The 23,174-nt window shown below is 40.9% G+C and overlaps 1 protein-coding gene and 1 long non-coding RNA gene across 8 annotated transcripts in view; one reads left to right on the forward strand and one right to left on the reverse strand.

Annotated features, from left to right (window-relative positions):
* The window catches only part of LOC140683697 (uncharacterized), a 70,629-nt gene extending 64,570 nt beyond the window's left edge, over positions 1-6,059 (reverse strand). For both annotated transcript variants that reach the window (XR_012055029.1, XR_012055028.1), the window contains exon 1: positions 2,993-6,059. This is a non-coding gene — a long non-coding RNA (uncharacterized lncRNA). The remainder of the gene's footprint in view (positions 1-2,992) is intronic.
* Positions 6,060-6,948: 889 nt separating this feature from the next.
* Positions 6,949-22,570, forward strand: HSF2 (heat shock transcription factor 2). Of its 6 annotated transcripts, none has more exons than XM_030267807.4 (14): positions 6,974-7,237; positions 10,526-10,634; positions 10,844-10,971; positions 12,346-12,470; positions 14,460-14,535; positions 16,229-16,290; positions 16,397-16,481; positions 17,310-17,479; positions 18,720-18,832; positions 18,923-18,998; positions 19,569-19,674; positions 20,595-20,654; positions 21,222-21,306; positions 21,633-22,570. In XM_030267807.4, the coding sequence occupies exons 1-14, from the start codon at positions 7,064-7,066 to the stop codon at positions 21,920-21,922; spliced, it is 1,659 nt and encodes a 552-aa protein (XP_030123667.1). In that variant the 5' UTR covers positions 6,974-7,063; the 3' UTR covers positions 21,923-22,570. The 6 variants fall into 6 exon arrangements, 4 of the variants coding, with proteins under 4 accessions (XP_012428115.2, XP_030123666.1, XP_030123667.1 ...); XM_030267808.4 differs by having other exon boundaries at positions 6,975-7,237; positions 21,222-21,288; XM_012572661.5 differs by having other exon boundaries at positions 6,949-7,237; positions 18,720-18,998.
* Positions 22,571-23,174: the final 604 nt, after the last annotated feature.

A 23,174-nucleotide genomic window follows, 5' to 3' on the forward strand; every position in this document is an offset into this window, starting at 1 on the left:
AGAAGGAGTATTATTATATTAATAGGACTTCTTCAGTAACAAAGCTAGTAAATGTGCAAGTGGAACGTCTTAGTGTGTATTACTGGCTTGGTAAAAGAAGAATTTAGGATACAGCTCTCAGAGTAGAGATTCTGGTTGATAACACTTGCCAGTAATGCCACACTTGTATAAGAAATAATGTGGCCAGCAAGACCAGAGCAGTGACTGACCCTCTGTACTTGGGATTGATAAGGACACACCTTGAGTCCTGTGTCCAGTTTTGGGCCCCTCACTACAAGAAAATATTGAGGTGCTGGAGTGTGTCCTGAGAAGGGAAATTGAGCTGGTGAAAGGTCTGGACAACAAGTTTTATGAAGAGCAGCTGGGGCTGTTTAGCCTGGAGAAAAGGAGACTCAGAGGAGACCTTATCACTCCCTCTGAAGGGAGGGTATAGCCAGGCGGAGGTCAATCTCTTTTCCCAAGTATAAGCAAAGAGACAAGAGGAAATGGCCACAAGTTGCATCAGGGGAGGTTTAGATTAGATATTAGGGAAAATTTATTCACTGAAAAGGTGGTCAAACATTGGAACAAGCTGTCCAGGGAAGTGGTGGTGTTCTTATCCCTGGAGATGTTTAAAAGACAAGTGGACATGGTGCTTAGGGACATGTTTTAGTGGTGCATTTGGCAGTGTTAGGTTGATGGCAGGACTTGATGATCCTAATGGTCTTTTCCAGCCTTCATTTAGGTTGAAAGAAAACCATGAATTAGGAAAACCATGATTCCATGATTTTCTCATTTTCAGGTGCTTTGCTGCTTTATGATTACAATCATAATTCCATGATTTTCACTTGTACCCCAGCACTGAAGGATGGACCTTAATGATGAGGAGTGAAGTCAAATTAATATTAATTTATTTGTTATGTCCCTAAAAGATGTGTTGCTGGGCTATGACTGTAGCTCTTATCTAGAGCAGGGGAGAGGAGGAAGAGACACAGTGTTGAGACTACCTTAAAATTTCAGGATAAGACACCACATATGTGCAAACCACAGACAGAACCTGCCAGAACTGTGAAGTCAAGACGTTCTGTGTTGAGGTCTTACATCTGCATAGTACAGAAAACTACCAGTTGCAGGGTGTTCTCAACTTAATGGTCAATTTGCGTGGGGAAGAAAAGCAGCATAGCACAGCAGACAACACTGATGTACATTCAATAAGGTCTTGATTACATTTGACCAACTTACCAAAGGTGATGACAGCTGCAATTGCAGTTACAGCATAGATAGCATTTCAGTCACCACCTGTCCACTCAAATGTGGTGCATGGCTGCTACAGCAGTACTTTTGACCAAACTGGGAAGGAAATAGCAGAATCCTCTGTAAGCTACAGTCAATCTTTTTTTTTTTTTTTTTTTTTTTCTAGTATGTCTGACAATACAGGCAAACTAGTAATTTGGCCCATGTCTCTGGAAATCAAGTAATTTTTTCTTTTCCCTTTATAAAAATTTAGAGGAGCCTGAACAAACAATGAGAACAGCAGATTAGGCACAGACATAGGATATTACAGTTCCACCTATTCAAATTCAGGTAAATTAGATTGAAAATAGCCAGTTTGGTTTGTTTTGTTTTCAGTCTCAGTGTTTTATGGTTTAAACAGGACGAAGAGAGTTTTTAAATGGAGATTAGCATGGGGAGACATGATATGATAGACTCCACACCCACAGAGCAGGTGTTTTTTATCCATTTAAAATTACACCTCTGAATGGCCTTGAGAGCAGACTAATCCATTATTGAAAATAATGTTAGTTTCAAAACTTAATAAGAATATTGTTGCTTTTCTGTGTCAAATATATGGTTAAGGTTGCTCATTGCTCATTCTTTACAAAGAATTTCCACTGTACTTTTGACAAGAATAAACCAATGCAAGGGACATTCTGCTTTGAAGAAAGCTTTGCCATGCTCTGGAATTGAGCTGACAGAACTGCTATTTTATGGAGGTCCTAATGTTTGGAATATGAAATTGCACAAAATGGAGGCCTTAAAATACGTAAATCATGGACATAGTATGTAGTTTTAAACTAGCTTCCGGTGAGATAAAGGTTTCTTTTCATGCTTTACTCTGATTTATGAGCCCTTCATTGTCACAATGTTCAGAACTTCTGTGTAACAAAATCTTCTTTGAAGTAGAGAAAATTGTGCTAACAGGTTTTTGTATCTACTTTTCATTTTAGAGTAAAACAGCAGTAAGTTTGGATGATCAAATGAGCACAAATACTTTGGGGTTTTATTTTACCATTGAACTTCCATAATTACCAACACATGGTCACAGTAAGCAGCTCTAAAACTTCAGTAAAGTTTTCTGCCAGGTGTACGGCCCATGAGACCCCTTCCCTCTTTTTTCCAAATCTACCATTTTTTCAAAACCTTCAATATAAAGAGCAAATTTGTAAAAAAGCCTGAAAATCAGGTAACCTGGCCTGAACTCATTGTTAGTAGGTTAAGAAACAGGTTTCAACTCAGATATTATTTTGCCTCCTTTTTTTAAGATTTTTTTTTTTTAATGGCTTCAAGCATTTTAAATCTGGATTTTTTTAAAGGCACTAGGTTTATCTTGAATGCTAGCTCAACTAAACAATGCTATAGCTTTGTTTAGTTGAGTTTAAAAAATATATATATATTAAATTATATAGTTTAAAATATAATTTTTCTAAGTTTGTAACTTTTCCGCATATTACCGGAAAGCAGTCTTTTAAGAAACACTGAGCATTTTCAAGGTGTATGGAAGATCTTGTCTAATTGGGAAGGTCTGTTTCAAGTATTCCTCACACATAAGCAAACAAGAAATGGATACCACTTCTGTGCTATTTGCAAAGCAAGCTGTCTTGGAGGGTTTGTAGTCAATATGAATGTAGGTCTGAATTTTCCTTTCAAGAAAGAAAAAACATTGATCATGAATAGTAGTTGGTTTCAGTTATCATAGCTTAATTTTAAATATACTGAGGGGAACAAAACTTACCAAAACTTAATTTTAAAACTTGATGCCAGCCTTTGTTTTATCACTGTCTATTAAATATCCAGTGTGCTGCCTGTGCCATCTGTTCTTCCTGTAGAGAATAAGAAGGCAAATGAATCACTCAGACATCTAAAACATTGTGTGGTACTTGAATCAGATGCACAAGGATGGCATAACACTAACTGAATGGATATTACTTTGGAAGATTAATTGTCCTTGGGTGACTTTACGATGCTGAATTGTATCCCCATTTGTCTGTTTAGCCCAGAAATAAGTTTTGCACCTTTAAAACTAGATCTGAGAGTGAACTGGGGGAAGAATGGAAAGCAGTGGAATGTCTGAGGTAGTTGTTTTCAAAACATAGCTTCAGTGTTTTTCTCTCCTGGACTGTGTTGTCTGCAGCACAGACAGACAGCAGGAGAAATCTCTCCTTTACTTTTTATTTAGTTTTTTTTAGCTAGCTGAGGCACTGAAGTTTCCTGGATTATGTTTTTTTCTTTTTCTTGGAACTGATCAGTCCTGCTCTGGACTGAAAACCCAGAAGAGCACCAGTAGTTCACAAGAGTGGCCCATTAAGACCTGGAATGCAGCATTTTCCAGTGCAGGAGGGACTGATGAGAGACTGAGCAAGCTGAGCCCACAAGGACTTTCTGAATTTGCCATCTCTTCAGAACAACAAGAGGCTTTATTGTTTAATGTTATTTATTTATTATGCTTGTTCATACTTTGCTTGTTAAATAAACACTTTTTCCACTTTTCTCCAAGGAAATCTTTTCCCGAACCACTTCGGGGAGGGGCTGCTTGGGTTTGCTTTCTGGACAGACCCCATTTGGAGGTTTCCTTCTAAATTTGCCCTAAACCAGAATATTAATCTCTATAGAACCTCTCTGAAATGTCATCTACCGTGCCTACTCTAGCTGTTTTCATCATAAATACAGATATCTCATACTATCCTTGGTTCAAAGAAGATTAATTTAAAGCTAGGCCTCTTAGGGCCACCTTTGATTCAAGGAGATCCTAGTATGTGCAGAGCTGGGACTTCCAGGAACACTTTCAGTTATTTAAATGGTATAATAATTTTTTAAAGATGAAAGGCTTGCATCAAATTTGGCTATGAGGTGCTCTGCAGTGTTTGATCCAGGATGGCCTACTTCTGGCTGGCTGCCTGTGCTTGTTCCAGGGGTAACATTTGTGCAAGTTCAGTGTCTGATTTGTCTCTTGCTTTCATATGGATCGATACAGATGAATCAATAAAGATAACCTTCAAATGCTGGCCTTTCAGGCAGGACAAATCGTGGTTGCAAAAAGAGGAAGGTATTGCCTTGAAATCTGTCACCCTGCCTTTGTCTCTCCTGTCATTTTCAGGCTCTTGTTTTGCATCATGATCTTTGTCTTAAGGAAAATCTGCAGACTGCTATCCCTTGGGGAGTTGACTCAGGCTTAACTCAGGGTCTGTTGCAACTGGAGTTCACAGTTCAGAGTTAAATGCACTTCAGACTTAAAAAAGCCAGACCAACAGCACAAGCAGCGCTGCTGTCCTCTTCTGCATATCCCATTGTAGGGGAAGAAAATAGGAAGGCAAAGAAGATAGGTTAATTTCATATCAGAAAAATATTGTTACATGAGGGCTGCTTTATGACCCCTACTTGTAAATGTACTGTGGAACAGGGTCCCCATCCCAAATTATTATTCTTAAAGCACATCAAAACCGGACTATCAGTGGCCAAAGCTCCTATAAGAGTATGGGAGCGCTATGTGGCTGCTTGCTGCTCGAGCATGAGAGAAAGAGACCAGTGATGGATGCGATTTTTAGGCATATGGGATGTCAAAACAAACAGTGATATGAACAGCTATCTAACTTTATTCTTTGGCCTTCTGCCCAGGTTGGAGGTGCTGCTAACTATGTAGCCTCTCCGTGAAAGCTGTAGAAAAAAAAGCATTGGAAATCAGATGTTTCCTGTTGGCAGTGCTCCCTTAGTTCCCAAGCAACAAGGTCTTAGTTGGAACTCTGACATTTGAGGGAACTGTGGGCCCAAGGGAGGGAGAATGAGGCTCAGGAGGAACAGAATCTACTGGGGCTTGAGGGGTTAGTTCAGGGATATGGGAAGAGATCTGAATTCCCAACATTTCACAATACCTGAAGAGTTTTAAAGTGTTTTTCTGGAGAGGGGAGGGTGAGAACTGCATCATGGAAGATTTAAATAGCTTGACCTGTCTCAGAGCTGATAATTACCAGATTTCTGCAAGCTAAGTGGAGGAAAATTTTACTGCAGTGTGGAAAAAGATTACAGCACTGCTTATGAAGATACTGGGAAGTCAAATAGCCCCAGATTAAAGACTGATGAGTTTTGCAATGACTGGATTGTAAAATAATGTAACCAAAAGCTTTATGAACAGGGACAAGCAATTACCTTGTGCTCAGACCTTGTAAGACAATAAAATAAAAACCTAATGGAAGCCTTATTTGAGTCGTACATTGCTAACACTTTATGTTAAGTATTAATAAATAACTTCCAGTTCTTAAGGCTTCAGAAGAAAACTTTTTTCCTAAACTGAGCTTTAAAAAGAAAGGTTTAAAGACTTGCCTCAACTGTAAGACATTGGAAATCAACTTACACAGCAGTCTTTTTCACCATGGTGATGTCTACTAGGAAAATGAAAAAGATTAAGTACATGGTTCCACTTCTGTCTCAGCCAAAGACATCAATATAGGGGTTTGCCTTTTGAAACACTGTCCAACAATTCTGCAAATCAACTTCTATTTTCAAATGGAAGTTGTAAACAAGAAATATAAGATGCAGAGCAATACTGAGTCCAGATTAAGACACAATCATATTCTTCTCTCTGCTTTTCCAGCATTTCTATCTAGATAAATGGAATCCAGTAAGAGCTTGCTGCACGTGAATGTCTGGATGAAAAATCACTTGGAAAATTACTGTAAATTTGTGTTTAAATTCAAAAGGCATTCATATGAGCTTTTTAATTCCAAATATTGACCCTGAAAAGCTGAGCCATGAACTTAGCAACTGTGACTTCTCTCAGGAATGATCCAATGAATGTCAGTCAAAGGATTTGTTATAGGCTCCGGTAGGCTACTAATGATGTGAAAAAAGGGACATTGTGTGATATACAGCTTGAAACAAATATCGAACTTAATTTTCCTGTCGGCTACCCAGCTAAAGGTTCTGTTATCTTCCCTGTGTCATTGTGATTCGTTTTCACTGTAAATTGAAGCAGATGAAACTCACCGCGATTCTTTGAGACTTGAGACATTTGAACAAAAATTAGCAACACTACTCATCAATGAAGGTTTGTTGTGAAAATAGTAATTTCTGTTCCATAGAACAAATTCTTAAAAACTAATATGTGATTAAGTTTTGTAAAATACTTGTTAGAGGATTAAAACCAGACAAAAAATAGTGAATGGTGAAATAGCATTTCACCATTCACTAGGCTGTTTTCCTTGAGATACTCAGTGTCATTTTACAGTTTCAGTAGCTGGTAAGTCTATAGTCTAAACACCAGTTGCCTTGCAAAGGGGTCTGCTTAGGGCCTGCCTGAGATGCTTTTGCGGGGAGTTGGCTTGCGTGCTCCTGTTGTGCATACGCCCTGTGTACTCATGTTTTTGAGCTGACTAGCTATTATTCAGCGGTCTCCGGGAGGGCTCGGAAACGCTAGGCTGGGACAAAGCCTCAGAAGACCCGTCCCGGGCACTCGCCCGCCTTTCCCTGGGACACAGAAAAGGAGCGGGAGCGGGAGCGGACCGCTCCCTCAGCCGCCCGCCCCCGCCACGCGCCGCTGCCCCGCCGGGAACGTGCGCCCGCGCGACGCGGCCCCTCCCCCCGCCGCCAGACGCGCCCCTATTGGCTCCGTCCCGCCCGTGCCGGCGCTGTTGTGACACGTGAGGGCGGCGCACGTGGGGACGTTATGTAAGGCGCGGGGGGGAGGGGCGGGGCCGGCACGCGCGCGCGCTGCGGGGCCGCCGCGCATGCGGGGTGGGGGGTGAGGGGCGGGGCCAGGCCGGTCTGGTTGCGCTCCCTCACGGACAGAGGCCCCGGAGGCTCCCGAGCGACAATGAAGCAACAACAGCAGCAGCAGCCGCTGCTGCCGCCGCAACCGGCGCCGGCCCCGCAGCCTCCCCTGCAGCCGTCGCCTCCCTTCGCCAGCCCAGGGGTCCCCGCCTTCCTCAGCAAACTGTGGGCTCTGCTGGGCGAGACCCCCAGCAACCAGCTCATCACCTGGAGCCAGGTCGGCCGCCCTCCCCCCCACCCTCCGCTCCGCCCGCGTGTGGCGCAGCCCCGGAGCCCCCGCCATCAGCTGCGCCATCGGGGCCTGCTGGGACCTCGGCCTGCGCCTGGGGAGGACGGAACAGCAGGGCACGGCCACATGGCTCGGTTGGGCTCGGGCCGGGCCGAGCTGAGCTGAGCTGAGCTGCTCGGCAGAGGCCGGCTCGCTCCAGCCCTCAGCCTCTCCCTTGTTTTAAGCATGGAGTAGGAGCTGCGGTGCCCGCCCTGGGGCGCGTCCCCAGCACCCCTGCGGAGGGTGGGGGTGTTTTGTGTGGCGGTTCTGACTGAGCAGGCTCGGGCGGCCATGGGGGTGGGAAGGGGCCCGGGAGCCGGAGGGTTTTGGCGTGCGGGGAAGGTGGAGCCGCGGGGGGATTTCCCATCGCGGGGTGGTGGGTGCGCCAGGAACGGGGCTCGCCCTCTGTGGGCCGGGGCTCCAGGAGAGCTGCGGAGGGTGGGAAGAGCGGCGTGCTCAGGCCTGGTGGTGTTTCCTGTGTGCTGCCCGCGGGCCCGGATCCCGCAGGGGCAGTGGGGGGCGGCCACGTGGGGGACGGCCGGGACTTCCCGGGCTGGGTGTCCACCTGCTGGGGTGGCGGGAAGGGATGGGCCACGGGAGAAGTCGAATTGGGCACCAGTCTTCTTACAGTGCAAGGAAGGACTGGCAAGTTGCTACAGTGAGCATCCTTGACAGTTGTGCTAAAACCTAAGCACATATTTTGATAATTGCTACTTCATTTTTTCCTTACATGCTGCTTTCAACAAAAACTTGTTCTCAAATCGTATCAATTTCTTTAAGTAGCATTCAGTTAAACTCAATTGAGTGCTCCTCCTTATTTTAAATGCTCTAGAAATAATGAACTGTCTTAAATATTTTACTGAAAATTATTTACCTATACGTTCAGCCAAAACTTCCCAAAGAGGGAAGCAGGAGGCCTCAGTAGATTACGGCAGCTTTTCTTTCTTGTTTTGTTTTTTTTTTTCCGTTTTGTTTTGTTTTAGGGTGGAATTTTTTTGTGGTGTTTTTGGAATTTATTTGGGTTTTTTTTCTGCTTTTTTTATTTTTTGGAAGAGAGATATTAAAGGCTCTATGAAAATTGGTATTGTCTACATTAAAAAATGCTGGTTTTGCTGCCCTATGGTTTTAATGGAGAATTCCCGAATCCTGTTAGGTATCCTTGTGTTAGTTTTTTTTAAATTGAAACAGTTCGTTGTTTGAGATTCTGCAAGGCTGTTTCTAGAGGGGAAGGTCCAGCTATCACAGTTTATATTATTAGCAACCAGCAGTTCTTGTAGGGGTAGGTATTGGGATTACTTGTGATGTGGGTGAGGAGTACCAAGTGAAGCACTTGGAAGACTGCTGCATGCTGTAGCCATTGGCACTAGGAGCTGACAATCATATTTAGCTGTGTTGTGGAGTTTACAGGCTCAGCGTCTGTACAGCTTTCCTGTAAATGACTGTCAGGGCAACAGGAGCTCATGGATGTGTTTTCCAGATTCTCATGTGCTAGGCCTGGACAATGTCAAAGTGATGATAAAGTGAGGCATCACATGGAAGTTGTCAGTTGGTGTCCCGGTTCACTCTAGTGTCACCTAGTTCAGCACCTTCACTTTGTGAATTTCACTTTGGCTAAAATAGTCTGTTCTTGCTGTTCCTTTTGCTTCTTCTTTTTCTTCCACTGATTGATTCTCAGCAGGAGGTAGGTAGGCATTACTGGAAGTTTTAATCTCCCTACCTTCCTCTCAGTGTTAAGGCTTAAATCATCCAGTGGAGAGCCATTTGTAACATCCTGCTTCTGATGCTCCCTGCTGACTTGCTGGAGCAAGCTGTTGTGGTTTAACCCCCACTGGCAACTGAGTTGAAGTACAACTCAGCCACTTGCTCACTCCCCCACACCCTGGTAGAGAAAGTAAAACTACTGGGTTGAGATAATAATTTAGAACTGAAATGAAGTAAAGTATATGATAACAGTAATAAAACAGAACTGAAACACAAGAAAAACAAATGCCCAATACAATTGGTTACCACCTGCAGGCCTGTACCCAGCCCATTCAAAACCAGCAGTTGGCCTTCCTGCTGGATAACTCCCCCAGTTTATATACTGGGCATGATGTTCTCTGGTATGGAATATCCCTTTGCCCAGTTTGGGTCAGCTGTCCTGGCCATGCACCTTCCCAACTTCTTGTGCACCTGCTTGCTGGCAGTGCTTGGGAGGCTGAGAAGACCTGGACTTAGGGTAAGCACTGCTCAGCAACAACTAAAACATCAACTTGTTGTTAACATTATTCTCGCACTGAATCCAAAACTTAGCACTCTGCCGCTACTAAGAACAAAAATAATTTTACCCTATCTGAAACAAGGACACCCACCTTTGGACAAGGACCTTCATATGGTTCTTTAAGCTTCTTGGGATCAGAGAGCTGCTTCCATTTGAGGATAAGAGAAGTGACTCATTAAACTTAAAAGACTTCTTAAAAATATGCAGGAAAAGTGTTGACATTTTTTAAAGATAAGACTTTTTATTAACTACAGGGTGAGAGTATTGCAGATGTGTAGACAAAACATAAACCATTTTTAAGTAGGTAATTTGCATTCTGCCCTGTAGTTAAATGGAGTGCAGTCCTGTAGTTAAATGGAGTGCAGTCATTGAAGAACAAAGAGCTCATCCTTCTATTTTAGTTAAAGCCTGTGGATTAAATAGAAGATCAGTCTTCCCTCACAATTGGCATTCCGGAAGGGGAATCTTGCTTTAGGTGGCTACCTTTTTGATAGCTCCAAAACCCAGTGGACACCCTCACCTCTTTGACAGCTCCATCTACTCTACAGGTCCTATCAAACCATGCTTTTATACTGAAAAGCAGATGGGACTGTCCGCTGGCTGTTGGTAGTTTTTCCTTGTTCAGGTTCTTTAAGATTTCTTACCAGAGCTTCAAAACTACATTCAAAATTGATAGTATTGCCCTGTAGTGAAACTATGATAATTTCTGGTAAACAATTATTTAATATCTTGATAAAGCAGTATGTAACAATAGAGATGTTCCCCTTCTGATACAGGTGATGATGTAAACTGATAGTACGCAGTTGCTTTGCAACTGCAAGGTTTGTACACTTTCTGTTTTGGAAAATTGTAGGCAAGCAGATCAGTAATGTACTGCATGCACAAAGGAAGCATTCCAATCTGGTGATTAATTCTAAAAGCCCAGTGTGTTTTCTGCTATGGTTTTTAAGTAGCTTAATGTGGCTCTCTCATTTTAGAATGGAAAGAGTTTCTTGGTGTTGGATGAACAGAGATTCGCAAAAGAGATTCTTCCCAAGTACTTCAAGCATAACAACATGGCAAGCTTTGTCAGACAGTTAAACATGTGTAAGTTCCTGGATTTTTGCATTCTAGCACAATATTAAATCCTGTACATAAAAGTTAAGTTACAATTTCTTTTGAAAAGTGGCTTTGTGTTCTCTGCAACTGGGATACTGTCTTATCCTCAAAACTGGTAACAGGATAGTTGGGATAGCATACTTGGAATTTCTTAATGTGGATTTTGAGGTTTTTCTTTTGTTTTTATTTTTTTTAAGATGGCTTCCGTAAAGTTGTCCATGTTGATTCTGGAATTGTCAAACTGGAGCGAGATGGTCCAGTAGAGTTTCGGCATGCATATTTTAGGCAGGGCCGGGAGGACTTGCTGGAGCACATTAAAAGGAAGGTTAGTGAAAATCCAGTATGTGGAAAACCTGTACTATTAAGTATTGATGCATAGCTATGTTCATGTCAAGTTTAACTGCAGGATTGTGAGTGCAAGTAAGTTCAGAGTTTATGGAAACAAACTGCCCTGGTTTCATTTATATCTTGAGCTTGTTTAAAGATACTTTGGGGGATTTGACAAGGCTTTTTTATCTACTTTGCTGTTATTATAGTAAAGTTTTACAGGTGGCAAAAAAGTGTGAGTCATGTAATATGACAATTTGCAAATGAGTATTAGAAGTGCAGAGCATGCTTTGACTTTGCCATCAGCAATATAAGAAACTGCTCGTTTATGTAGCTTGTTTCAGAGCAAAGCTACTGTAAGCCTTAGACTTTACAACCAAGAGAACTGGGCAAACACATAAACACATTTGTTATGCTTCTGAAATATGCTCTGCTGTTATTGAGTCAAGTGGATATAGATGGCAAATAGAAATACGGCAAATTAAACTGGACATCATGGTTAACTCCAGCCAGTGGCTCAGCCTCACACAGCCACACACTCACTCCCCCCATGCCAGGATGTGGGAGTGAATTGGGAGAGTAAAAGTGAGAAGACTCATGGGTTGAGATGAAGGCAGTTTAATAAGTAAAGCAGAAGCTACACCCACAAGCAAAGCCAAACTAGGAATTCATTTACCACTCCCTGTGGGCAGGGTTGTGTTCAGCCATTCCCAGATAAGCAGGGCCGCATCACATGTAGTGGTGACTTGGGAAGACAAATGCCATTATTCTTAACATCCCCCCCATGTCCTTCTTTCCCCCAGTTTTATATGCTAAGCATGACACCATGTAGTATGGAATGCTCATTTGGTGAGGTGGGGATGCTGTGTGTGTACCCTCTCAATTTTTTGTGCAGCCCCAGCCAACTGGCTGGTGGAGTAAAGTGAGAAGCAGAAAAGCCCTTGACTTCATGTGTAAGCATTGATCAGCAATAATAGAAACATCTCTGTATTGCCAGCACTGCAGCACAACTGCACAAGTCCAAAACACAGCCCCAGTTTGCTACTGTGAAGAAATTACTCCATGCCAGCTAAAACCAGCACAGAGTGATGTACTTGTTATCACCAGGTTATTGTGATGCGGTTATCATGAAGTCGAGCTCTTGGGAAAATGCCTGAAGAGTTGGGAGTGTACACAAATATTTGTAACAACTAAAGCTAATATGGTGACAGCTGTGTTTCTGATTTTGGGTTTTTTTGGATGCTTGGTTTATTATTAAATTAAGTGCATATTTTGTCAACATTAATAAGAAAATATACTTGATCAGCAAAAGAGAATAATAATTAGGCATGAGTAAAAGGAAGTGTTGTTTCTGGATTCTAATCTTTTAAAGGTTTCTTCTTCGAGACCTGAAGAAAACAAGATACGTCAGGAAGATCTCTCTAAAATAATATGCAGTGCTCAAAAGGTGCAAATTAAGCAAACAACTATTGAATCTCAATTGTCTCTTATGAAGAGGTAAGTTGCTTCATCAGTATCTGATCCTTAATGCTGAATAATTGTGATACTAGATACTGGACAGAAACCTAATTCTAGGCGTCTCTTGATTTCTGGTTGCCTCATTTCAATTAATGCTTTAGAAACAAACTTCCATAGAAAAATTGCTTTAAAATTGAACTTTTTGATATCAATAAAAGTTACAGGCAATGTTGGTGTTTGCAGACCTGTCTAGTATTAGGCAATTAAATAACATCATTAATAATAGTTCCATATAGATGCTGAGTCTTAAATATTTAAATCAGCTCTTTGTATAAAGTATGCTGGTTTTTGTCTTCCAAGTTTTAAATACTTACTGTATTTGTTTTGAGGCAGAGTTTGGTTTGTGCAGTTTGCATATAATACTTCTGTAGGATCAGACATTAATTAATGTCTTTGCTCATTGTTTTAATTTTCCTATTGTTTTTGTCCTCATTCCCCCACTGTTTAAAATTGTGGAAGAGTTAATACCTATGAAAATATGTTTGGAAATCTAATTTAGAAATTCATTAGTTAGCTCGTTGACAGAGAAACGGAACTGAAAATCCAGATGTATATAGAGTTTTTGTAGAATTCCTTAACTGTCTGCTTAGAAATTATGATTTATTCTCAACAGTGAGAGGGATGTGGGTCACAAATTACTTAATCGTTTAGAATATGTAGATACAGACAAGATATGTGAGCATAAGGTCATGCACTGTAAGTCGCATCACCTCAATAGAAACGCTAATAAGGGTTTCTATTTCTTCTTCTAGAAGATGGTCTCATGACAGTGTACCTCTGTGGCAGAGGTCACCAATCAGTTCAGGTTTTAAGAAGTAAATTCTGTAATTTCTAGATGTCAGTTCTAATGACTTGAGTGGTAGAATATTAAGAGGCAAACTTCTTTTGCTTAGGCATAGTCTGTGTTAGAATCTGGCCAGTCTAGAGTGAAAATCATATTTGCCGTTTTGAAATCCTAGATGAATTTGGGTTGAAGGAACCTCAGAAGGCTGTCAGGTCCAAACTGCTGCCCAGAGCAGGGCTGGCTTTGACTGAAATGACAGCCAGTTGCTAGTGAGCAGACAGTTTGTAGCGATGAAAACATAGTGGTTGGTCTCTGGCATCCATGTTGTCATCCCATCAGTTTAAAGTGATTGAAGTAGAAACTGGAGCTAAATCAGAAGGCCTGGTCCTACAAAAGGTGTTGATAAAGCTAGTGAAAAAGCTCAGAATGTTAATCCCTCGCTTCTGTTAATTTTGTGATGGAACTGTACTCTTAAATTGTATGGTGGACATAGGAGCGAGTAGTACACTGCATCACACTGCATATGAGCTGCTGTTTCTGAAAACTTAGTTAAAGGTTTCCTGAAACCCCATACACCAGTGGAGTTTGCTTCTTTGTGTTGAAAATTAAACTACAAAAGAAAGGAGTGTAGTATATTGTCTACTCACATTCGTTGAAGCTTTTGGTATTCATTATCTGCCTCTTAGTATGACATACACTGTGGAAGCAGAAAGGCTCATGGTTACAGTAGGGCAGTTTTTACACTGTCTCAGTAACTGAAGTCCTGTGACTGCTGGAAGAACCAAGGTTTCTAAAACAGCAGTGTGTCATGAAAACTGCTACCTCTGACATGTTCCTGTTATTTTTTATCACTTAACAGGCCTGTTTACTGGAGGTAATAGAGGTAATTGTTAAATGCTGATAGTTAATTTTAAATGCTAAATGTATCGGTAATGATTATTACTGGATTTGGGAATTCAATTTTTTTTTCCTTTAAAGCAGATGGAGATTCTCTGCAGGCCATTAGTTGTGTTTGGGTCCCTGTTTCACAGTTACTTTTCAAGGCTGCTTGCTGCCTGTGTGATATTCCCACACCAACCCCCAATCTAGAACACATTTCAAAGAGTTCTAAAGAAGCCAAATGATTTTTTAAAAAAATTAATAACTAGTTTTAGTGTGACTTTTAAATCATCATTTTTAAACAGAGAGAATGAATCCCTTTGGAGGGAAGTGTCAGAACTGAGAGCAAAACACTTGCAACAGCAGCAAGTTATTCGAAAGGTAAGGCTTCATTCAAGTGTCATGTGTGCTTGAAGTAGGAATGCTTTGCCATGTTACCTTGTTTTGCCCTTACTCAGCTTTTTATGTCAAATCTCTCTTTAATAGAAAAAACAGCAGGTTGGTATATGATGAACAAACCCTAGTGATACAAACATTCAGGGAATTTATTGCATAAGTAGAAAATAAGACCAAAGTCTTGTAAACATTTTCAAAGAGGCTCAAGAACATCCTACATCACTCATTAATGCAGCCTGCTGGCCTCTCCCCCTCAAATCCACGGGTGTTCCCAGTGGAGCCCGGCCAGCTGGGCAGTTGGGGTGAGGCGGGCAGAAGGAAGGGTTTCTCCTTGAATCCCGGAGGGCCTGGAGAAGCCCCATGTGAGTCCAAAGATGAGCTAGTCCCACAAGTGAAGAAAGAGGCGCTCTCCCTTCAGGATTGGTTCCAAGGTTTATTCACGTAACCTCAAAGGAGGTCTGAGCGAGAGAGAACGTGTGTTCCCACCCAGACCGGCCAGATATAGGGGGTGGGGAAAACCTGACCAGCCAATGGGGGAAGGACATGGGAGTGGCTCTCTGGGGGCAAGGCCTCAGAGTGACCACTGAGGAGGGGGTGAGGGAGGGGTCCCAGCCAGGGTCCAGTTACCTGGTAACCCTGGGAGAAGGGTCTGGACAAAGGGGAGTGGTCACCAGGTATCACCTGGGAGGAGACAGGGGCATGGGGTTGGGGTTTGATGCACATACAGGTACTGATGGGAAAACTGGGATGAACCAAACATACAGAGAGAGGATATACAGTGCAAACACACCTCTACACATTAAGTTACCTTTAATATGGTCCTTCCATTTTTTATTACTTTGGGCGTCAGATGTCAGCTGTTCTGTCAGCTGCTGAGGAGAAACTTTCTCATTGCAGGAATTCCAAGATTTTGTATTGGAAGTTCACTGCTGCCCCAGTTAACAGACCTACTGACTGTACATTCCTAGTTACCAAAGGAATAAATAATTGAGTGGAACCTATTGATAATATGTTAACTTCGGTTATTTAATAGTTAGATTTATGATCTACCAAAACTGATAAAAAGGCATAGAACTATTTTTTAACATACCAGAAAGGGCATCACTGCAAGTAGCCTTGTAACAAAGACTTAGTGAGTTTTTTTCCCAGTTTCTTCAAGACAGATACATACTTTAAAGCCTTAGATTTAAAATATAAGAGAAGGAAGGCTAACATTTCAAAAGGAAAGATAGCTGATGAATACTGTTAATTGTACGTGTTTGTTTTTTTTTTTCTGAATGTCAAAAATGCCTTTCACCAGAACCAGTATTTATAGATACAGGTTATGTATATGGTCCACACCCCTATATACCTTTTGTCATTGCTAATTAGAATTCTTTTAGTCATTTGAGTTGATGCCTGTTTTTCTGTGTATTGTATGATGTCGTGTAAAAGCCAGCTCTTATCACCTGCAATGCGAAGTCTTTAACAATTGAAAACTATTTAGATATTATCAGCATGGTTTTTTACCTTGATTTTTAGGTTTTCTGAACAGCTCGGTATAAAAGTTATTATACAAAGGAAGTGTTTTGCTATTTATAGATTTTATTATTGGTGTCTTTTGCTATAAGATGCCTTGGTACTTAAGAGAAACAATTACAAAGTAAATCAACCAACAGTAGTGTTCTCTCCCTTACAGATTGTACAATTCATTGTTACCTTGGTGCAGAATAACCAACTAGTAAGCCTAAAACGCAAGAGGTAAATATGGTCTTGAAATCTTTCTGTCCACTTGATAAGTTGACAGGCCTTGTTACCAAAGAGGTGGGTTTGAGATGGCCTTCTTACTTTACTCTTTCTGATGTAGGCCTCTACTTCTGAACACTAATGGACCTACAAAGTCGAATGTATTTCAGAAAATTGTGAAAGAACCGGCTGAGAGTAGCCACCATGTAAGTTTCTATTATGGGTACTCTGTTTGGATGGAGTGCAGGTGGGCAGATGAATCAAATTAATTGGTGCATGTAGTCTATAATGCAGCTGTGTACTGAGAGCTGTCAGCTTGTACAAGTGATAGGCTGTGTTGTTTCCTTTCAGAAGCTGAAGGTGTTGATAATGACCATTCACTTTCCAACATAAGCACATATAAACCAGTTAACTGTGTATTAAATACATGATCATGCTGATAGCAGTTTGTTTTTAAAAATGGTGCTAATAGAAATAGCACGTGTAATGTTGCATTGTTATTTCTGGGAATGTGACGTCCCTGGCCCCATATAGGGACATGGGTCGAGTGTGTTGCTCTGCAAGGCAGCATCCAACCTAGCAAAATCATGTCATGTTCCTGTTACATTTGAATGAGTCACACCACTGAAAGCTGTTTTCTGCTGTCCAAATAATAATTGACAAGAAGATTGTTATAAAGCTACTAATTCTAGTGCTATACTACAGCACTCATTTTAACAAAGTACTGTTTAAACAGCAGTCACTGTTTTAATAATTTGAGTTCTATTATCTGACAGTGCTGGTACAATTTTATTTCTACACCTGTAGTATTTGCCAGATTCTTTTTCCTGTAGCTGTTATTCTCCAGCTTGTTTATTTACTTGTATGTTTTTTTCCTATTAAAATAGATCTGTACAAACAGCTTGTAATCTCCAAGTTGTAGAAAAGGTCTTAGATGTAATTAGTTGTGAAGCATTGTAAGATACAATGATAATTGTCAAAATGCTGAAGCTCATGTCCTTCTGTGTCCTGACTCTTAAAAAAATAATTCTCAGGTACCTCTCAACAGAAATGAGGGCTTAAAACAAAGGGAACAGATTTCAGATGACATTGTTATTTATGATGTCACTGAGGATGTGGGTGAGGAAGAACATCCCATGGCTGATGAAGAAAATACTCCTGTTACACCAGAAACGAGTGAAGATACCACTTCAGATTCTTCCAAGTAAGAAGTTTAAGAAGTTTGTGTTGATAAATGGCTTTCAGTGTTGTGTAATATGCACTAATTCAAATGTCTTAGATAATTTTTTAGTCAAGTGGTTAGAATTATTCAGCACTCCTGCACATATTCACACTAGCTTTTGATTTATTGACCCCTAGATTTGTTCCAAAATAGTTAATTGGCTGTTGGAGTTTTAGTGTCAAGAGAATAGATGGAAGCTGGTGAAACAATCAGTATTATTGCATAATGGTTAAATATACTATAGCCAGAGTAAGAGAAGTCTTCTTACTTTTTGGTTATGTGAACAGACAGGAACAACTTCCCTTGTTTTTTCCAGGCTTTTGTGGGGAAAAATTTACATGTGGGTGTTGTCAGGTTTGGGTGTGGTCTTTGCATTAAGCCAATTAATTTCAGGGTTCTGGTTTTTTTACAGTCCAGTTGTTTTTTGTGATTGTGTTCCTTCCTGTCTGTACTCCAATAGTATGGAACTTCTTCATCTTTCAGCTACAAGCAAGTTGAAACTTGGTCCAGGGATTTAGATGGCAACTCTTCTTCAGTAGCATTGGACTGATAGGGCCTGTATTATGCCTCAAAGAAAAAAATGGAGTATTTGTAGCTTATACTTGAATTGGCATCATTGTTCTTGCTCAGCTGATGCCTGGGAGTGCATGCTCTGATAGAAAAGCTTCATGAGAAGAAGACTGTGACAGAGAGGCAACATTACTAACAGCTTCTTAAGGGTTAAGAACCAGAATAGGGATGAAAGCAAATCAGTTGAGGCTCGCTCTTGGTTTTCAGATTCTGTTCCTGGTATGCATAATATGGGTGCTCCACAGCTGATGCTGTTCAACAGGAAATAAGCAAAATATATACTGTCTTGTCTGGCTTGATGACTTTGTATGATTCGGTACATACTTCACATTTATATGCAAACTTACAGTTGTTCTAATGACAAAAGTGTCAGTGTTGCTATAGCTCTTTAGCAGTTGGTTATTGTAGTCTGGCACAACAGTGTCTGCTAACTGAACTGCATTAATTGTATTGATCATTACAGAACCATGTCAGTGGAAAATAGGTATTTCAAATATCTTGCTATGTTTAGTATTAAAAAGCAGTAGAAAAGCTTATTTCCTGATAGTAGCTTGAATAGTAGCTGGACTAAAGTGAGAGGTAACTAACCATGTGGAATGATACCCATTTAAATGTGTATGAAATGCTGTAATTAATTTTTCTCACATTACAGCTGTAGCTGTAGCTACCATTCTCCCGATATCGTAATTGTGGAAGATGATAATGAAGATGAATATGCCCCTGTAATTCAAGGGGATAAAAACACTGAATCAGTTGCTGTCCCAGGTAATGATCCAGCCAGCCATGTCAGTGACAGCACAAGCCCACTCATGTCAAGTGCTGTACAGGTGAATAACCAGTCAACCTTAACTGCAGAAGACCCAGTCTCTGTGATGGATTCCATCCTCAATGAAAATGGAGTAATTTCACAGAATATAAATCTTCTTGGAAAGTGAGTAGTCTGGTCTTTTCTTTTTTCTAGTATTAGAACTCATTATTTGACTGAGGTAAAAAGAACTGAATAGCAATTTCCACTGAGAATTTTAAACTTGCAGGCTCCTGTTATTCCAGCCAATTTCTGAAGATCCTTCTATTTTAAGTATTTTGAGATGTGACCTCTGACTTTACTTGTTAAGTGAGTGAGTTGAGATGTTTAATCTGGCATTGTAATGTTGCAGAAATTTTTTAAACTGTGAGGGTTTATTTTTGTCACTCCTGCAGGTGGATCAGATCCATTAGGGCTATTCAAGAATTGCATCTCTGCTAATGTCATGTAATAGTGTTACATTGATGTCATTCCTGTGATAACCTATTCCAGAGCACCTGTCTGCTGACTTGGGTTCTCCTCTAAAGAGCCTAAAAGTCTTCATTTTTTTTCCAGAGGTCATTTCTTGTGAAAGACTTAGTTCATTCTAGTTCTGCTTGATTTTTAGATGCATGTAGTACATCTGTGTAAAGCTTACTTAAGGATTTCTCTTACTTTATTAAGGGATACAGCAATAAAATACTGTTTGCCTTCTAGAGTTGAACTTCTGGATTATCTGGACAGTATCGACTGCAGTTTAGAGGACTTCCAGGCTATGTTGTCAGGACGACAGTTCAGCATAGATCCAGATCTCCTGGTTGATGTAATTTTGACTTAAAATTAAGTATTTTCATAATAGGCTATAGGAAACATTTGTGTGTTTTGTTGCTGTTTAGTATGGATTTAAATCACAAATGATCTTTTTTTCCTTCCCTTTACAAAGCAAAGTTAAAAATATTTATGAGTTTCTGGAGCACTGGTATAAGTCTGAACGCTATGCCACTGCTCAAGTAAATGCTTAAGTTTCTTATTGACCAATGGCTTTCTTAGTGAAATAATGCTTATATTTGTTGTGATGTGAACTTAAATGTCAATTAATACTCTTGCTTGGAAATAACCCAGCACATAATATGTGATGTTCTCAGTGAACCGGGGTTAAAAAGAACCTTTCTCCCTGTAGCAAGACCACGTTGCTGGCTGTGGCAGGGTGTTGTCTGCCATGACGCACATTGTCCCCTCTCTGAAGTGCTGCTCCCTGTCCATCTGTTCCTTAACCCTAATCTGGGCCCGAGGTGCATGAGGTTACTGGGTCCTGGTGGCTTCTGAGCCTGCTGGAGTGCCTGTTGGTCTCTCACACTTCACTCTTGAAAGTAGCTCTGCTCTCCATTTACTGATAGCTCCTTCCATCTTGGTGTCACTTGCAACTTAAGTTCATCCATATTGTAGGCAGAATTATCCATGCAGCAATATCAGTAGAAATTGGTGTTTTAAGACTGCAGCAAACCATGTTAGATGCCACACAGTTGTTTCTTTTGTGATCAGGGTTAATGGAATTTCAAACCATTGCACTCCAGAGCTAGATTTTCTTTGTAAAAGCAGTAAATAGACTGTAAATAGACTCCAGTCCTCATAGAGAGTGGAATAAGTACAGGGGTTTTTCTCACACATGCAAAAGCAATGGTCTTGTATTCTTAATAGCAACACTGAGATACCTAAAACTTGGATGTCTTTTGTCTTATTCAGCTTTTTACAACTTCTGTGCAGATGAATCCCACAGATCATGATCATATCACTAATACCAAAGTAAGTCTAAAACCCATTGCTCAACATATGCAGTAGTGAGAGATGCAAAATTCACTCATCTTTTGCTCTTTACTGGAATCATGGCACTTTGTGGCTTTTAAGACTTAAATGAGAATAGGAAGATTGCAACTTAGTTCGTTCTGTTGGGCTTTAAACAGCAAAGAAAAAAGCACCCTAATTAATTAGTAATGTCCTTTAAAATTTGTATTACCTTGACTTTTGTATCCCCAAGATGTTTTTATTTGCAAACATGGTATGTGCTTCTATCTGAATGGTTTTATCTGTATTGTCTGGTGGGAAAAGAAACCAGTAATAATCAGTGAAGCAAAGATGTTAACACTTTGAATTTGTTCAGTTCATTTAAAGCATTAGTTTTGGTTCTTGCTTTGTAGCCTGTGTTTCCATTTCATGTTTTCTCAGCCAAGGTGTGTTAGTGTGGGTAATACTGATTATGCCACTGCATCTTATCACAAATAAAAAAATGTTTGTCATAGTCATTCAGCTATTCTCCAGTGGCACTGGAACAGGCTTTAGAAGTATATTTTAAAAGTTTGCCTTTGTTCCCAGGTGGAGACAAAGGGAAAAGAAACTAACAAGAATAATGCTGATCCAGCAGCTTCACAGGAAATGCAAGGTACTAAGCCTAGATCAGGTTAGTTGTAGTCAACTATTGAAATATTTCCACAGTTGAACATTACTCTACAAGCCATCTCAGTTATTTGCTTGTTATCTGAATTCATGTTATGCTGATAAATAGCCAAAACACAATACTTAGTATGTTTACTTTTTAGATTTTTGTCTCTGCACTAGATGCAGAGAAGCTGATGTTTTGCAGGTGAATCTGCACTAATAATGTTATGCATGAACATAACAATTATTTAAAAACACAATCAACTATCTTTTTTTAGTAATTATTCTTTAAATAAGTGCTGTGGGTTGGCACATGAATTGATACTCTGTTTTTTTTTTTCCTCACAGATAAGCAGCTGATACATTACACTGCTTTTCCACTCCTTGCATTCCTCGATGGGAACCCAGGCTCTGCTGTTGAGAGTGGGGTCTTCACAGCTGAAACTCCTTCCACTGTTGAAAAATCCGTGGAAGGGGATGAGCTCCTGGAGAGCAGCCTGGATCCCCAGCCCACCCAGAGCAAACTGGTGCGTCTGGAGCCACTGACAGAGGCAGAGGCAAGTGAGGCCACGCTGTTCTACCTGTGTGAACTTGCCCCAGCACCCATGGATACAGACATGTCCTTCTTAGATAACTGATGTGAGGGAGGTTGTGTATATAGTCATGAAGATGAACTATTTATTTAGAATATTGTTTGGTATGAGAGTTTTTTGTACATCACTGTTTTATGTAACCAGGTATGTGGAATCTGAAGTATCTTTCCTATCTTACACAAGCAGTTGTTTAGCTATGGAGTTAAGACAAGCCACCAGGCACAGCTGGCAGTGCTGAGCCAGGCTCCTGCTGCACTGCAGTGAACACTTGGTGTTGCCCACATTGCTCGTACCGCAAGTAACCAACACTTGTCAATAGTGAGCTTTGGTTTATGGTTTCTTATACTTCTTGTCTTACATATGATGACATAAACTAGTAGTGTATTGTTAGGAAACACTGACTTTCTGTATTTTGGGGTTTTTATTTTTTACATTTTGTTTAACACACATGAGGCTTTTTTGGGGTGGGGGGACCAGGACCTGATGTAGGCTTTTTTTTTCCCTGCTTCAGCTGGGAACAAAGTGCCTGTACCTTGCTAAATCTTGGTTCTGCCTTACTTTCACTTCAGTGGAAGTGCTCACACATAGCACAGACTGGGGAAAAGTGCTTGACAGCTGCCAGGCCCCATGACTGCATGAGTACTCTTAACCTGGACCATCTATGCTGACAAAATAAATGTTACTTAAGTGTGATACTTGTCAAGAGTTTGTCTCTTACTCTGTGTGTCAGGTGGTTATGGATTTAATATCTTCTTTTCCTATCATAGTAGCTGTGCAAGGTCTGCTGCGCACAGTTCCTGGAAAAGTTTAATTACCTCCAGCCTGATGGATTTATTGATAAGCCTCCAAAACAAGAGAGAAACTGGGTTTCATTAACTTAATACATGCAACACAAAAACCACATTCTGGCAGTGGATCAGAGATTTTTTTCCAAAGTCGTAATGTGGCCACTTGTACAAAGAGCTGAATCTATAGACAGAGCAGTCTGCTAATCTTCTGAATTCACCAACTTGTTCTTTGTTACAGGACTCAGGAACTGCTGTAGTAGAAGAGGTGTTCAGGTGTTTTACCCAAATCTAAACAGGTGTAACCCAGTGAGGTGGCAGCAGTTGATGAAGCAGGAATGCAGGTCCAGGTGCAAGGCATGTTAGTGTTTGCTGGGACATGGCTGCCAAGGGCACAGAACTGTCAGAGGACCTCACCCAGGGGGGCTGCATGTGACCTCCTGAAAGAGCCAGGGACTCACAGGTGTGCTCTGCAGCACTGCCAGCTCTTCTCAGAACCTGACAATGCTACA

This window comes from Taeniopygia guttata, chromosome 3, assembly GCF_048771995.1.
Source record: "Taeniopygia guttata chromosome 3, bTaeGut7.mat, whole genome shotgun sequence".
In the NCBI taxonomy this organism is placed as follows: domain Eukaryota; kingdom Metazoa; phylum Chordata; class Aves; order Passeriformes; family Estrildidae; genus Taeniopygia; species Taeniopygia guttata.

Coding starts and splice junctions, on each gene's coding strand:
- HSF2 (XM_012572661.5), top strand. CDS start 7,064: ATGAAGCAACAACAGCAGCAGCAGCCGCTGCTGCCGCCGCAACCGGCG. Junction 10,972..12,345: donor TGGAGCACATTAAAAGGAAG/GTTAGTGAAAAT, acceptor AATCTTTTAAAG/GTTTCTTCTTCGAGACCTGA. Junction 18,999..19,568: donor AATATAAATCTTCTTGGAAA/GTGAGTAGTCTG, acceptor TTTGCCTTCTAG/AGTTGAACTTCTGGATTATC.